The sequence below is a fragment of the Centrocercus urophasianus genome, unplaced genomic scaffold (assembly GCF_019232065.1).
Source record: "Centrocercus urophasianus isolate 14NV4802_14NV808 unplaced genomic scaffold, USGS_Curo_1.0 seq_12, whole genome shotgun sequence".
Lineage (NCBI taxonomy): Eukaryota > Metazoa > Chordata > Aves > Galliformes > Phasianidae > Centrocercus > Centrocercus urophasianus.
Window position 1 is genome coordinate 43868162 of NW_024884364.1, and position 15700 is coordinate 43883861.

Sequence of the window (15700 nt, forward strand, 5' to 3'; positions counted from 1 at the left end):
CTTTTCCTAGATCCAAATAAACAAAAAACAAACAGAAAAAATGGTGATAAGTGGATATATTATTTCTCAAAAGATTCACAAAGTTTCAATTCAAACACGACGTAATTTCTATAAAAACATCAAAGAAAGAGAGTCAAAAAGGATACTTAGAACCAGTGAGCCAAACCATTTCCATGTACTGAAATCATTATACTACAGTTTTTCAGTGTCCATCAGGACTGAAGAACAACCTGAAACACAGAAAACTCTTAGGGAAGGAAAAACAATTTTCTGCCTTGCCCTACATAGTGTTTATATCACTGAGAGGTAGCCTGAAGCTCCAGAGGACCTGAGAGATATCAGAAAAAAGAGCCCTTCATCACCCTAAATTTTATCTTTTTTAGTACTACAAATCTATTACAGGTTTTTGCCCCCATCATTTTTGGAGTAGGGCTATTTTGTTTTTTGATGATGTTGTTGTTTGTTTGTTTTTCTTTCTCTTTGTCCATGTGTGGTAAGCAAGCACCTAATGTAATACATAACCAAAGAAAGCAAATTTGTTTTCCCTCGCTGGAGCAAATTTGCTCCCTATCCTTTTGCTGACAAAAGATTACTTGTAGCTCAAGTCTATCTTATCTGAAATCAGTTCTTCACTGCTTATCCCTCTACAAAGCAAATTCTAATTAATATAACAAAAGATTTCTAAAAGCATGATGGCCAAGGTCTTGTTCTCATTTACTTCTGAAAGCTTTTTGCATCTCAGGAAAGTTATTTTCAGGTTTGTAGCCACACAAATGAAAATAACACAGCTCCTTTTCTTTCAGTGTAACCAGCTCCCACATGCATATCTAAACACCTAAGCTAAACATCTAAACTGCTTTAGAAGGCTTGAATTTTTTTTACTTATTATAATCATAGTGAGTGTTCTTTACACTTGTCATCTGTAATTATTCCTGTTCTTAATCTACCCCATTTAAATATTGTGAAGGAGGTGATGGCATTTCCTACAAGCAAGCAGAAAAGCAAAAACAAAAAAAGATGTTATTAATAGAATGTGTCATTGTCACACTTGAAAGACTTTTGAAGCAGTTCAGAAAAAGGTAAACTTCAATCTCAGGAAAGAGCAAAACATTACCGTCCCCTCAGAAAAGGTATCAATAGTTTATGCTGAATTCACATAAGCAAGAGAAGAAACCAGACCCGTTTATGTCTAAATGATGGCTTTCTTTAGGCAGGAAAACTGTGCAACCTTTCAAATATCTGTAATACACCTTATAAAGGGCAACCACCCTGTGCCAGCCTGGAGGAGGGAGGACTCAGAAAGCATGAAGACAGTTTCTGATGGATAGAATCACAGATTTGGCTTGGGTTGGACGGGACCTCAACCAACATCCAGTGCTCAGCCCCCTACTGTGGGCAGGGTTGCCAACCACTAAAATTTGCCTTCAAATCTTTGCTTTGGGGAGCACTCTTAAATACTTGTCTTATGTTCTTATCTGTATCTGTAAAGCTGTTTGTGCTATTTTCCCATCTACCTCTTCTCCCCACTGCATAGTGTTGATTTAAGAATCTCCTCATAGTGCATACTCTATAGTTATCCATTCATCCAAATTGCTCCTTTCTCTCTCTTCTCTGCATACTTTCTGCAGACCATCAGACCACTGCTACCAAGCTTCTCCACAGCTGAGTAGAGACAGCTACTTCATTTGGAGTCTCTTATTCTGTTCTCATATCCTTTTAAGTGGTATGACATTCTCACTGTGGCACTTTGATATTGTCACCTTGTGTACAGTCTGACTGTGACTCATATAACCACAGACTGTTCTCTTCTTCTCTTTTGCACATAATCGCACATCTGTTTTTTGTTTTTGTTTTTTTCCCTGCAGAGCACCTCATATTTCTCTGTTTCCTATGTGTTCCTATCTGCCTCTGTGTTACCACCCACCTCAGCGCAGCAGTACTGAATGGCACATTCCTTTTTTCATACCTTTTCCCCAATGTGTGGAAATCCCGCAATCTCCCATCACACCATGCCCACTAACCACATTCCTCAATGCCACATTCAAACATTTCTTGAACACCTCTAGGGATGGTGACTCTACCACCTCCCTGGGCAGCCTGTGCCACTGCCTCACCACTCCTTCTGAGAAGAAACGTTACCTAATATCCAACCTGAACCTTCCCTGTGCAGCTTGAAGCCATCACCTCTCACCCTATTGCTGGTTACCTTCACAACTGGTCTGTAGTGTTGTAGTTTTGCAGTTACTCAACCTAACTGCTCCATTCTGCTTGCTTCCCTCCTGCCTGCACTCCTGGAATTGCTCGTGATAGCTAGGCTAGTCTTGTACTACACTCCTTCTCTTTTCTGTGTGGACAGGTAGTTCATTCACAATCTTAAAGCAGTTTCTTTGAGTAACTGCCAGGTTTCAAACATTTTTTCATCTGTGTCAGCCTTCTGGGACATCATATTGAATAGTTGTAGGGGTTCATTGTAGTCTATCTTCATGAGATATTTTTATTTTGACATCATTGATTCTTTTGAAAATGATGTAATTTCCCTGCATGTATGCAAAGTCATGCATACTGTATGTATGTAACTATATACATATAAAATATGTATGAAAGCATAAATATAGCATATATATAAAAACATGTATGCATGCATGCATACGTACTATATACATACATACTGTAGTATAACATACTTAACTCTCTGTTTCTAAAAAAATAATGAGAATTTAAATATTTCCTGTCTTTAATGACCAATTAATTCAGATTAAGACCCATAGAAGTACACAAAGGATGATGGGTGCGCTACCAGCAAACAAGCTCATCACATAGCTGGCAAATGGAAGCAGGCATGACTCCTTACTCCTTTTTCTAATAATCATGTGCAGAAATTGTTGGCTTTGCATCCACTGCCGCTAGTTAGGTGAAAGTGCTATGGATCCCTTTAGCTGCCAAATTACAAGAGAGCTTTCAAAGTTTTATTTTTTTCCACTGTTTTTACTGGTGACAGAGGGTGATCTTCCAGACATTCATTCTCAAGTCTGTTTATTAGCTACTGATATGCCCACATTGCCAAGAAAGCCAATGGCATCCTGGCTTATATCAGAAATAGTGCAGCCAACAGGAACAGGGAGGTGATCTCTGTGCTCAGCTCTGATGAGTGCACCTCAAGTGCTGAGTTCAGTTTTGGGCCCCTCACTACAAGAAAGACATCGAGGCCCTGGAACGTGTCCAGAGAAGGGTGACAAAGCTATGAGGGGTCTGGAGCACAAGTCTTATGGGGAGCAGTTGAGGGAACTGGGATTGTTCAGTCTGGAGGAGGCTCAGGGGAGACCTCATTGATCTCTACAACTGCCTGAAAAGAGGTTGTGGTGAGGTGGGGACCGGTCTCTTTTCCCAGGTAACAGCGATAGGAAAGGAGGGGGTGGCGTCAGGTTGTGCCAGGAGAGGTTGAGGTTGCGTATTAGGAAAAATTTCTTCTCAGAAGGAGTGATAAGGCAGTGGCACAGGCTGCCCAGGGAGGTGGTGCAGTCACCGTCCCTGGAGGTGTTCAAGAAACATGTGGATGTGGCACCGAGGGACGTGGTCAGTGGGCACGGTGTGATGGGTTGGGGGTTGCTCCAGATGGCTTTAGAGGATTTTTCCAACCTTAATGATTTAATGATTCAGTTAAGTATTGCTCATTTCTGTCACATTGTCTAAGCACTAAGCATTAAAATGGTGAAGACTCATCTTCCTTGTTTCTGAAGAACCCACTGACCGGTCTGAGGGCGTTACTTTAAGTGCAGTAGCGATGTGCAATGCATGCAGGACACTAGCACTGGCTAGCTGAATTCGACTTGCACACTGAAGAAGTTGGTGCTTTATTTGGTATATATTTGGATTTCTTTTCTTTCCTTCTTCCCTTTCTTTTCCCTTCCTTTCCCCATCAGCATACCCCAAACCCCCCAACCATCCTCCCGCAGCCGGCTCCCCGCAGGTAGGGGCGAGGCCAGGCTGAGGGGGGGGCGGTGGGGCCGGGCAGGGCCGGGCATGCGCGTTGCCCCCGCAACATGGCGGCGGCGTGAAGCGGCCGGCGGCGGGAGCCGCTCGAGGGAGGCGGGGGTGCCTCTGCCCCCGGCCCGGTGAGTGGCGACGGGCAGGGCCGCGGGGCGGGAGCGGCGGGGCGTGGAGCCGAGCGGGAGCGGCCACGTCCCTGTCACGGTGGCGGCGGCGGCAAGGGTCGGATGACGCCCGTGCCCGGTGTCCGGCCTCCGGGGCGGGCGATCATTGACAGCGGGGAGCGGGCGGAGGAAGGGAGCGGCTCCCGGGGAGCGGTCCTCAGCGCGGTGGGAACCTGAGCGCGGGCTGAGCTGCGAGGAGCGCTGAGGGGCCGGCCACGAGGGCCGGCTGCGGGACTGCAGAGTTACAGTGGTGTCCGAGCGAGATCTTACACAAGCAGGTATTCCTCGAGAGATGTAAGGACGCTTCACGTGTTTTAGCAAGTGTTTTAAGTAGTGCTTAGTGATGGACGGGGCTGTGAGCATCCCGATGTGGCTGTCCGTGTCCCTGGTCACTGCAGAGGAGTTGGACCAGGTGGTCTGCAAGGGTTCTTTCCGACTCAAAGTGCCGTATGGTTCTGTGCCGTGTAGATACGGCACGAGTCTGACTCGTGAAGAACTCTTCAGTGCAAACTAGGGTATGTTTTTATTATTGTTATTATTATTGTTATTGTTATTTTTATTCAAAGAAGAACTGCCTTAAATCTTTGGGTGTTTAAAGCTGTTGTGCTGCATCTTGCTCTTTGGAAGCAGCAAGGGAAAGCAGTGTGTGGGACAGTGGGTGTTGGACCAGCGGCAGCACTCAGGCAGGTGACAGAGTGGCAGCAGGAGGGCACCCAGTGGCAGCTGTATTGCAAGGCAGCACGTTAGCATTGGGACATAACCGGGAGGTGAACGCCCTGCAGATTGCTGTCAGCTCAGGGGCCTGGCAGTGTGTGGGGGAACTGCTGCCTGCCTGGGGCAGGGTGAGCCCTAAGGTCCCCTTAGGGCATAATAAAACCTAAGTGCTGCTTCAGGCTGATGGCACTTGGATTGGTGTAAAGAGGAACTGAGTTAAAGATCTAGTATCATAGAATGGCCTGAGTTGAAAAGGACCACAATGATCATCTAGATTCAAACCCCCTGCTATGTGCTGGGTAACCAACCACCAGACCAGGCTGCCCAGAGCCACATCCAGCCTGGTCTTGAACCCCTCCAGGGATGGGGCATCCACAACCTCCTTGGGCAACCTGTTCCAGTTTGGTTGGTACTTCATTTACAGGAAATTTCATGGTAATGCAATCAGAAAGTGTATAAAGTTGAAGCTGAAATCTAGGTGTTGAAGTATTTGTAGGGCTGTTAAGTGTAACGAGGTCTGGTTCTGAGTATTGAAGTAATGCTCACTGACTGTGTTTGAGACGTAGCTGGAAAGGTTGATGGCTCAAGTTCTCTCACTGCTGTAAGTAATGCAGTAATGCTTGTGTAGTATCTGCCAGATTGCTTGGTATTAAATATTTTATAGGAATGTTCAGGTTCTGCAAAGAAATACATGACTCCATGTGATACACTCCTTTCACACTACTTAGAAGTGGCCTAGGTACATAAATGCAGCTCTAGTGAGGCCGTTCTTAAAGTTGGGCACTATTGTAAGTGTCAATCTTATTGCAAAGAGGATTGAACAAGAAGCAGCGACAGTCTCCTAGAAGGTATTTCCTCAAACTCTGTGTGATGCTGCTTTGAATGCACAGGTGCCTGCTTTCTTTCTTTCCACTGGCAGAGTCACTGCTGCTGCCCTTGCTGCCTGCAGTATACTGCTCTGGTAAGGCAGAGAGAGACTGTATTGCTTTCTGGAGTGCCTGCCTGAGTTCAGAGGAGGCATCAGAGAGGGTTTCCATTATACAACCAAGTGTAATTTGTTTTTCACTAGTGTGAAATTTGCAGTACTGAGAATGCATTTGTATCCAATATATGCCTAAAACTTGCCTATATGAAATGCCAACTCTGCTTTACTTGAGAGAGCATGGAATAGGCTGAAGCAAATGTAGGTAGCAACTTCAGACCTTTGCATTGTGGGTTTCCTTTTCTCACAATTTTGCCTTGTTGCTTTCTTCATATTCAAATTGGATTGTAAGCTGTGAGTGAGCCATGTTTGCTTCCTTTATTGTTGAAGTCTGTATGTGATGGAGTGGAAGTCTGAGGAGAAATGGAGTCTGCAGTAATTACTGCTTGATATTAAACAGCATCACTGATGGGAAGCGCCCATTGTCATTAGCTGTCCAGGACACTGCAGCTAGCTGTCTGGCTTGTCAGGCTGCCTCAAGCAGGGATGGGCAAAGTGCACGGTTCTTCTTGCACGTGTTCACGTAATCTCTGACAGTAACTCAGTGTACTGTCGTATTTTCCAAGTGTAACTAAAACAAATGGCAGGTGGGGATGGGGATAGTGCTTCAGCAAGTCTGCACAAGTGAGGCTGTTGACCAACTCATTGACCTCTGCATCTGCTGGGAATGTGAGATTCTGTTTGTTCCCATTTGACAGAAGTAGCCTTGGGCGCATGGTCTTAGTGCTGATTGCTTCTTCCAGAGATTAAAATCTTAAATGTAAAGGATGATGCTGTCACTGTTTTTCAAAATGTAAGACGTGCCGTGTAAGTGTCCCAGGACTCTTGAGACTTCTGGCATGTTGGAAGTGCCAGGAAATCCTCTGTGAAGTTGTTGAGGCTTAATAGAACCATTTGCAATAGTGGAGCAACAGAAATGTTAAAGGTAAAGTTGTTAGTACTTGAACATTACAAGTGTTTTCATTGCATGTCATGATTTTGTTTTTTTTTGCAAGTATCTTAATTCTAATTTGGTCTATGTAATTTGAAGTTCCAGAATGTTTATTAATATTCCAATACAATTTGATGAATGTTTGTTTTTGTACACACGCTGCTGCCGCTTGACTCGCCCTTTGCAGGCCACTGCTGTGGAGCAGTAAGAGATAGGTTGGTGACTGACAGGCTCAGCTTGCTCCTTGCACTGCCCCATGCTTGTGTCCTATCTGCAGTCTCTTCAGGTTGTTTTGCAGAATGGGCGAGGGGCCTTGTGCCTGCTACCACTAGGGCCTGATGCTGCAGTCTTGTCCTGTGGCATCTGCTTGGGGTGTCCCAGCCAGCAGCAGGCATGCTGCCCTATTATTTGCAGCAGATTTACAAGCAGCAACCAGGGCATGAGCACTGGTGAGGAACCTTGGAGATGCTTGTATCTCTTCCCTGTTAGTCTTTCTGCTTGGTTAGTGAGGAAATGGCCTGGATGGATGGATGGGGCCCTGGGCAGCCTAATTTAGTGGTTCGCAACCCTGCCCATGACAGGGGATTGGAACTGGGTGGGCTTTAATGTCCCTTGCAACCCAAGCCATTTTAAGAATCATTAATTCTATGAAATAAATTCGGAGGAAAGTCAGAAGCTGCATTCACACTGTGGAGCAAGCAGGAAATATCTTTACAAGGCTTCTTATCTCTTTTGGATAGGCTTACTCTGATCCTTTCTCTTGTATGTGGTGGATATGGGGCATGGGTACATGCAATGGTATTGGTTGTGGTGGAGGGGATATGCTGCCTCCTGTACTATCGCAGGGTTGCTGCCACTGAAAGTGATACCTTTACTTTCTATGTCCTAGAATCATAGAATATCGAACGCAGTATTAGCTTAGATATGAATGAAGAAATATGCAGTTCTTTGATGTGGTAGCGTGTGCGTCTCTTATCAGCCCTCTGTGTTTAAAACTGTTTTATGGGTAATATTTGATCGTTTTTGATCCAAATTGGTGAATCACACACTGGAAGTGTGCTTACTGTAGTTCTCCTGTTTGCTCTTTTCCTGCCTTTCTGAATTATTTGCAGGGCCACAAATATCAAATTCTTTATGAAAGAACTAAAGCCTTTAACATAACTTTGGCGCTCTTCCATGTGTTCTAGTAAGCCATAGTCTTTCTGCTCCACAGGTGCCTAGATATCTTATGTCCAGACTAATCTCCAAGTACACTTTCTTTGTTAGAATTTGTTAGAATAAAGCTGTGAGCAGCTCAGGTATGAGCAGTGTTTTAGGACTGATTTTTTTTTTTTTCCCCTGTATTTTTCTGGTGTATTTTCTACTCAGCTCCACATTTGGTATGTTGTCATCTAACAACAAGTAAGATGTTACAATAAAGGTAGATATTCTGGTTTAAATCATTTAATTCTATGCTTTCAGCTTCGCAAATCAGATCAATTTCTATTTTAACATACCGAGGAAATCTGGTCCTTTCATGAAAGGGATGAACTCCTTTGATGGCAATCCAAGTTTGTTGTCTTCTCAAAGTAATATGATATACCTTTTTGTACAGGGCAAAGCTGAGGTTGAGCCTTTGGTCATCTGTAGCATGCATTAGTTCAGGGAGTATCTGAAGTTTATGGAACATAGAAGAGAGTAGCACCATTTTAATGGGGTGCATACATGGAATGAAGCACGCACCATTATTTATGTACTGTATGGAATCTACCGGAGATTAAGGCAGGAAGGTTCAGTGCAAGGAGTGCAATTCCTGGGGCATGTTTAAAAGGCCACTTGGAAAGAACAGCTCATAAAAGTGAGTCTTGTACGTGGAGGAATGTGAAAGGGTATCAGAGAATTTGGTGGAGCTCTTTACTGTCGCTATCATCCTTCTGGGCTCAGATTAAAAGGACTGTGATGTCTGTGGTGGTGTTTGTAGGACCATATCTCTCCTGTCTGTGCCCACTCTGAAGAGGTAGGCAGTGCAGGCACACCTGCCTGGTGGGGCATTGTGTTGTTTGGGTTCTCAAGGAGGGAGGGGGGGACGAGTGTGACCTTGCATAGATTTCTGCGTCAAACTAAAGGTGACTGTGCTCTCTAGTTACTCTGCTGGATGAGCACAAATCTGGACCACAGAGATCGTTTTGTAACTCCACAATACATATGGGGTGCTCTTCAGTCCCATCTGCACTGAGCTTCTACGGTCTCTCTAGGTAGCATTTGCAAGCAATGTCGCTGTGAGGAAGCCAGGGCTATCTAAGAGGTTGTAAGGCCCTTTTCTAGCAGCCCTCTGCTTGTCTTTCCACCTCCTGTCTTCCTGTGTACACACATTCTCCCAATGCTGCTTTTGAAACCGCTGCTATTGCTTTCTGTTGAGAGGAGTGCAGAAAGCCATGCAGGGATCTCTGGCATCCCATTGTCCCCTGATCGGGCATCTTTGCTGTGTTTGCAATAGCAATTTCTTTTCTCCTTTTACCTGCTGTGTTTGCTCGGTGCCTCAGAGAGCAAATAGAGCTCTGTGCTGCCTAGGGGCAGGCTGAGCTGGAGGCAGAGGAGGTGCATCTGGGTGTCCTGAGAATTTCATGCAGCTGCTGAGCTCTTTGCCACTGTTGGTCATGTGCGATGCTTAGTTTTTTTTGATGCGTCGTTTAATGAGTTTGCTCCATGAAAGCAATTCGAGTGAGGAATTCGAACAGAGCCAGGTCAAAGAATGAAGATGAATGTTTGCAGGAACAGTACCCCAGGAAATCGGAAGCAGCACAGAAGCTTTAGTGAGTTGAATCCACCAAAATGTTGGTGCTACTGCAAATATGTACCAGCAAACCACTAAAACTGACAGTCTGACTTAGATAGAAATGTAAGCGCCGCAGCTGTATTTTTGATTTATTTGTATATAACATTAGAATGGCCTTTCATGTGGGAAGACGGGCGTTTTAAGAATATTTGAAGCTGTTAATGGGCAGTCAGCCGCTGTGCTGAACTGCTGACTTCACACATACCATTTCCTTTTTCAGGTTTTTACAGCCCCACATCGTCTGACTTTTAAAGCAGGATGGGGGCGAGCAGAGAGAAGGTATTTTTATTTTCCATCAGTAGCCATGGAGCGGCTCTTAACTTTAATACCAATGTCAAATTAGTAAATGTTGAATGTCTGTGATGTGAGATGTTTCTTTTTTCGCTTGATGCTAACTACGTTATTTACCCCTGAGACTTAACTTTTCTGCTGTTCACACTGATAAGTATATATTTCTCATTTCAGGAATTCTGGGGACAAATTTGTGGTCTAAGCCTTGTTAACATCGCTTTTTAAGATGTACAATGCCTGATTCTGTGTGCAATAATAAATACCTTGTACAGACTGAGAGTTCATGATTTTGTTGTCTTGAAATGCATAATTACAATTGCTCACATCCAAAGCAGATCGTAAACTTACCTGCAAGGAGGCCAGAACGTTTACAAACAATATTTTATTGCTGACAGCTTAGAAGTTTGGTAATGTGATCACTTCATAAATAGTGAGCGGTACGCTGTCGGTCAACTTCCAAGCAGTTTTTGAATCGCAGTAAATTACTTTTTGATGTTGTTACAAAATGGTATTTGTAAAGCAGTAGTACTTACTCCCTTCCTTCAGCAGCTTAAGAAATATTCACTTAGTTGTATATGCGGCTGGCTAACATTGGCTCTTTTGGAAGCCTGTGATTTTTTCCAAAGGATGGGTTCTCTGAGCTATGCTAAGAGAGGGTTTCTGGTCTCTCCATTTCTTTAGAAGTTCTGCCATAGGAAAATGTGGAAGTTTAATTTCCTTTCCTGGAAAAATCCTCACTTTTTATTTATTTATTATTGCGGAAAATGTGAAAGAAAGGGGATTCTGAGTTGGATCATGTTTCTTTTCAGAGCACCAACCGGTTATAGATGTGTGTGCATAAATGAAAGGAAACCTCAGCTCTAGGTTTTGTGTTGAACTCTGAAATGTGCGATGCCAAGTCTCACTGATTTACAGCTGCAGAGCTTGTGTTTTGTAATCGTATGGCGCATTTGCGCCATTGTAAGGTTGTTTTTTCTTTTGTCTTATGAGATGTTGTTGTTCTATAATGGTGCCACAGTGTGTGTTCGTGGAAGTGTTTATGGATGGCTCCCGTTGCAGAAATGCAGAGGTGTACGCTGTTGAGTCTTGAGGTGTACGTGAGGCTGTGCACTGGGCAACTTGCCTGGAAGGAGATCTTCCAGGAGATTTGGAAGTATCGAATGTTACAGCAGTATACTTTGTAGCCTTATTCTGTATATTTGACTGTTTGCAGAGCCTCTGGGACCTGTGCGCATGGTGTGAAGCACTGCTTGTGTTTAAGAGATGACAGGTGAATAGAGGAGTAGGTGAAATAAAATATTCCCTGTTCAGAAACAGTAATTGTGAAGGAGTTTAGCTCCTTGCGAGGAGCCAGAACTGCAGTCCTGCTTTGCCCTTGCATAGTCCTGCTGCTTGGACCCTGCACGCCTCAGAGATCACTGTCTCTGTCTTATCTCCAGGCTGAGCAGCGCGGTCCCTGACACAAGCACCGTAACTCGTTTGGTGATGCTAAGCTTGCTATCCACTGGGCGCTCAGGCTGCTTTCAAATGTTCCCTTTATCTCCATAATCCCACACTGTGTGCTTTTTATGAGCAGACGTGCTGTCAAGATAAACCTGCGCTAGGAAGCCCTAAATATGCATGGCTTTTTTTTTCAGGATATTCAGCTCGCTCGAATGCCTGGAAAGATAATGGAGATGTGGTCGGGAGAAAACAGAACGATTTGATGTCTTCTGTAAAATACCGGCTTCTTAGAAATGCAGCAATGTGTGTCCTTAGAGTAATTCTTTCAAAATTAGAAGAGCAATGTGAGACACAAAAATGTTTCCCAGCAAACAGGATGACCCCTAGCGCTGTGCAGCAGCAATGTACAAAGGTGAAGGCTGAGATTCATCTGACAGTGCGCGTCCCACTGACAAAGGGCTGGCACAGGGGAGCTGGCTGCTGGGAGAGACATGGCTATTAGCATAAACACTGCAGTAAGGAATTAAAGGGAGGTGAATGCTTTCCACCTGTTCGTGTTGGTTTGGTTTCCATTTTTTGCTTGCTTGGTTGTTTTTTTTAAAGTAGCTGATGCTAGGGAAGTTAATCAGAGAAAGAATAAAACTCAGCTTACAGGATGAATTGAGAAATAAATGGTGTAAGTGATACAGTTGATCAATATAAATATGGAGATCTTCTCTATATTTTTATGATGAATTTAGTGTTCATGCTTTTTTTTCTTTTTTTTTCTTCTTGAAGCTACTTGATTAATTTCTTAAGCTCAGCTTTCCATTAAGTTTGGAAAAGACCTCTAAGACCATCTAGTCCAACCACCAGCCCATCACACCATGCCCACTGTGCTGGTGAGGGCTGAGGCCCACCTTGGGCAGCAGAGGAGGTGACTGCTAGCTGTTGGCTGCATTATCACTCAAGGTAGTGTCAGGATGCCCCTCAGACTGCCCTGGTGAAGAAGCTCATCCTTCTTTTCAGACTGACCCTACTGTTTTGGAGGTAGCTGGTTTCTTTTGGCTACTGTTCAGCAGTTGTTAGAGACTCGGAAACACCGTATTCGAATGTCTTCTGCGACCACTGTCTCTGCCTACCAGTTACTGTAGTAGAGACTGCAAGTTGAATGCTGTAGGTGTGATCAGGCTTTAAGCAGCACCTATTCCACACAGCAATACCCCGTATACCCATAGTTCAGCCGATGCTCTCAAAGCTTTCTGTAGCCTTGTATTTTTAACAGGCTGGTGGGCATGCTGTAAAAACGCCTATCTGCTGGAGCAGGGGCTAATGAAACGCTGGAATCCTTTTTATGTCCTGACAGACACTCCGGTTGTGCTAAACTTGATGACTATCACTGCAGGCTTGGAATCTTTATTACTGCACCAAGTGCAATCTGGTGCTTGGAACAAAAAGATAAAAACCATGCGCTGTTTTAAAGTAATCTGTAAAAACAGTTACTTTGACTCCGTATCACCTTTCGCAATTTATTACTCACGGCGGAAAAGCTTTGAATTTTTGGGGGAGTCTATGAAAGCATCAAGTATTTCAAATTTATTTGATGTCTTAAAAGGATTTCTGTTCTTAATCCTGATGATCGCTTATGCTGTGAGTGCCATTGTGTAGCAAAACCAGCTTACTTTATGTCGGTGCTCGGTTTTATTTATAACTGCTTTCAAGTCTCAGTTCCTTGAGTTTTTGTAATGAATATCCAGCACGTTTGTGTACTGCCAACACATGAAACACGTTCTTCAGTCATTGGACTTTCAGAAATCATACTTATTTTTAGCAACACAGCCTGCCCTGTGTGAAGTTTTCATCATAGAGTCTACCACCATAGTGTACAAGTTCCTCAGAATTTCACTGAAATTTCACTGTTTCCAGGAATATAATTGTCTGTATAACACGCCTCTTACTGTATGCAGTATTGGTGTCTTTCTTCTTTCGGTAAGTAGATATCTTGCTTTTCAACTATTGTTGTTGTTGTTGTTTTTAATGACACTAGAAAGATATGGTTTCTAAAAATGTGACTTCTGGCTAAATTCATCTTTGAAAAAGTACTGACTTACGTAAATTTAAAAAAAAAAAATAAAATCATGAGCTGTTGATGATATAAACTCTGAGCTCATGGAATTTCCTTGAAAGGAAGTGATCAAAGAAGGGAGTTCACAAATGTGAATGTACAAGGTCTGCTGTGAAAGTAATGCCTCATGTTTTATGATGTCGGCCTGTGACATCGGAGGTGGATGTTGGTGGTACGGCAGTGCAGTTTGAACCTTCCCGCCAATGCGCCGATAGATGTTGTTGCTGTGTGACAGATGGCGGCAGAGACAAAATGGCGTCTGACATGGAAGTACGTATGGAGCACAGGTGTGTAACTGAATTCCTCCATGCAGAAAAAATGGCACCTATTAACATTTGTTGACGCTTGCTGAACGTTGATGGAGACCGACCAGTGGATGTGAGCACAGTGAGGCAGTGGGTGGTGTGTTCCAGCAGCGGCGACAGCAGGCCACCTCCACTGGTGCAGATTTTTATGAGCGCAGCACGCAGGCTCTTGTTCATCTCTGGTGACAATGGGGGGAACCATTGCAAAAGAGTATTTTGTAGCTGAGAATTTGTTCTATCAAATAGTGTTATTGTGCTCTTTGTATCAGTTGTAGTTGTCATGGAGATAAATAGGAGGCATTACTTTCAGAGTGATCTACATATTTTTATGCGCTGTTATTTTGAATAATGTCAAGTGAGCTTGCTGATTTTGTTGCTTTAGGGATAAAAAGCTTCAAATGAGTTTGTCTTGGATTGAATGCAGTCAGAATTCCCAAAACTAGATTCTGGAGTGGAAGTAACACACACAAATGTTTTTGCTGTGTTAAAATGGTTTCACTGAGTTTTCCCTTGTAGTTTCCAAGAACTGCAAGAGTGTGTGAATCTGCAATTAGCTTCCTCTAATGGCTTCTCCTTCTCTGCTGTAAGTGGTTACGACCAGCAAGCAGATGCAGCGAGCAATTGTGCCTTTGTGTAGATTTCTTACATCTATGTTTTGTTCCTCCTTCCCCTGTCGCTCAGAAAGAGCATTTTTTTATCCAGGGCTTTTTAAAGTGGTGGTTGTTAAACCTCTCTGCACGTAAGTGGGTGATGCATTAAAGTCTTTCTTCCAGTTTGCAGTAATGTTTGTTGGGGAAAACAGGAAAAAAAAGAATGTTTTATGTCTTTCTTTGTATTAGAAACTCGCTGCGAATGCAAATCATTATACAACAAACCTCCTAAACCAATGAAATAGAAGTTTGGGTTCTTACGTACCCTTGCTGCTTTGACACATCCATTGTTTACATGCTGTTCTTCTACAAATAGCTTGTTAAACTTTTGCAACCTTAAACCGGCAAGATAATTGTAAAACAACACACACACACACAAAATCCTTCTTTCCAGAACAAGAAGACCCAAACTCTAACAACCTCCCCCTAACTTGTTGTATTATTACTCCACAGGAAACTGTTGTACTGAAAGGAAGAATTAACTGGTCTTTCAACTTCAGCCTTTTTATTGTGAGAGGGAAGATCACACAAGTGTTACCATGGGGAGAACCACGACTAAAGGTGAGGCCTGATAACTTTTATCCGAGAGGAAACAGGGAACCTGTTAAACTGTCTCTTCTAAGGTGACGGGTTATTATTTGTCGATTAATATACTGTGAAGTTAAAAAGGAGAGATATTGAACACAGGTAGGTTTAAACTTTACATTTTTTTAGAGTAAGTATGCTGAATTCAAGTTATCCTGGAGTTCTGTACTGTTCAACCGAGAGAATTTTGACCTGTGACAGTCTTGAAGTCGCTATACTGCTCTAAAATTGAAGAACATGCCTAGATGTGATATTAAGTGAAATGTAGTGCTGTTTTCTGTATCTGCACAAAATTAGGAGAGGAACAGCTGAGTAGTGCAAGGAATAAATTTTAACTGCAGTTAACAGTGTTAGCTGCTGTTTTCTGCAGGCTTTTGAAGATAAAATGGGCACTTTTAAAATAAATCTGCCCATGATGTGGGCACTGTATTATGAAGGTGTGATTTGTGCTGTATCGTGTCTGCAGAAGTTACTGTGAGTTGAGTGCTAAAATGTGTGAGTGCTAAGAAGTGTGTTTGGGTTGGTGAAGCAAAAAGAATGTAAAGCAAGAAGGCCCACTTGAAACCATGTTGCTGCTGCTTTCCAAACCTTTCAGATGGGTAGCTTTCCGTTATAAAAGATCCCCAACACTTATGAACTTATCTTGAGCTGTCCATCTTCTGCCCAAGCTGCTTTCAGTGCTCGTGTGCTCCCTTGGTAAATAATTGTCTTTTGCTAAATAGATTTTCT

At 43.3% G+C, this 15700-nt stretch overlaps 1 protein-coding gene across 4 annotated transcripts in view; it reads left to right on the plus strand.

Annotated features, from left to right (window-relative positions):
• SCML2 (Scm polycomb group protein like 2) overlaps positions 1–15700 on the plus strand; it is a 94582-nt gene that overhangs the window by 20830 nt on the left and 58052 nt on the right. For 3 of the 4 annotated variants that reach the window (XM_042811027.1, XM_042811029.1, XM_042811030.1), the window contains exons 1-2: positions 4045–4112; positions 14840–14947. In XM_042811027.1, the coding sequence (XP_042666961.1) occupies positions 14926–14947 (22 nt within the window). In that variant the 5' untranslated portion in view covers positions 4045–4112; positions 14840–14925. Of the gene's footprint in view, positions 1–4044; positions 4113–14839; positions 14948–15700 lie in introns of those variants that run through there. The other variant, XM_042811028.1, reaches the window with a different exon arrangement.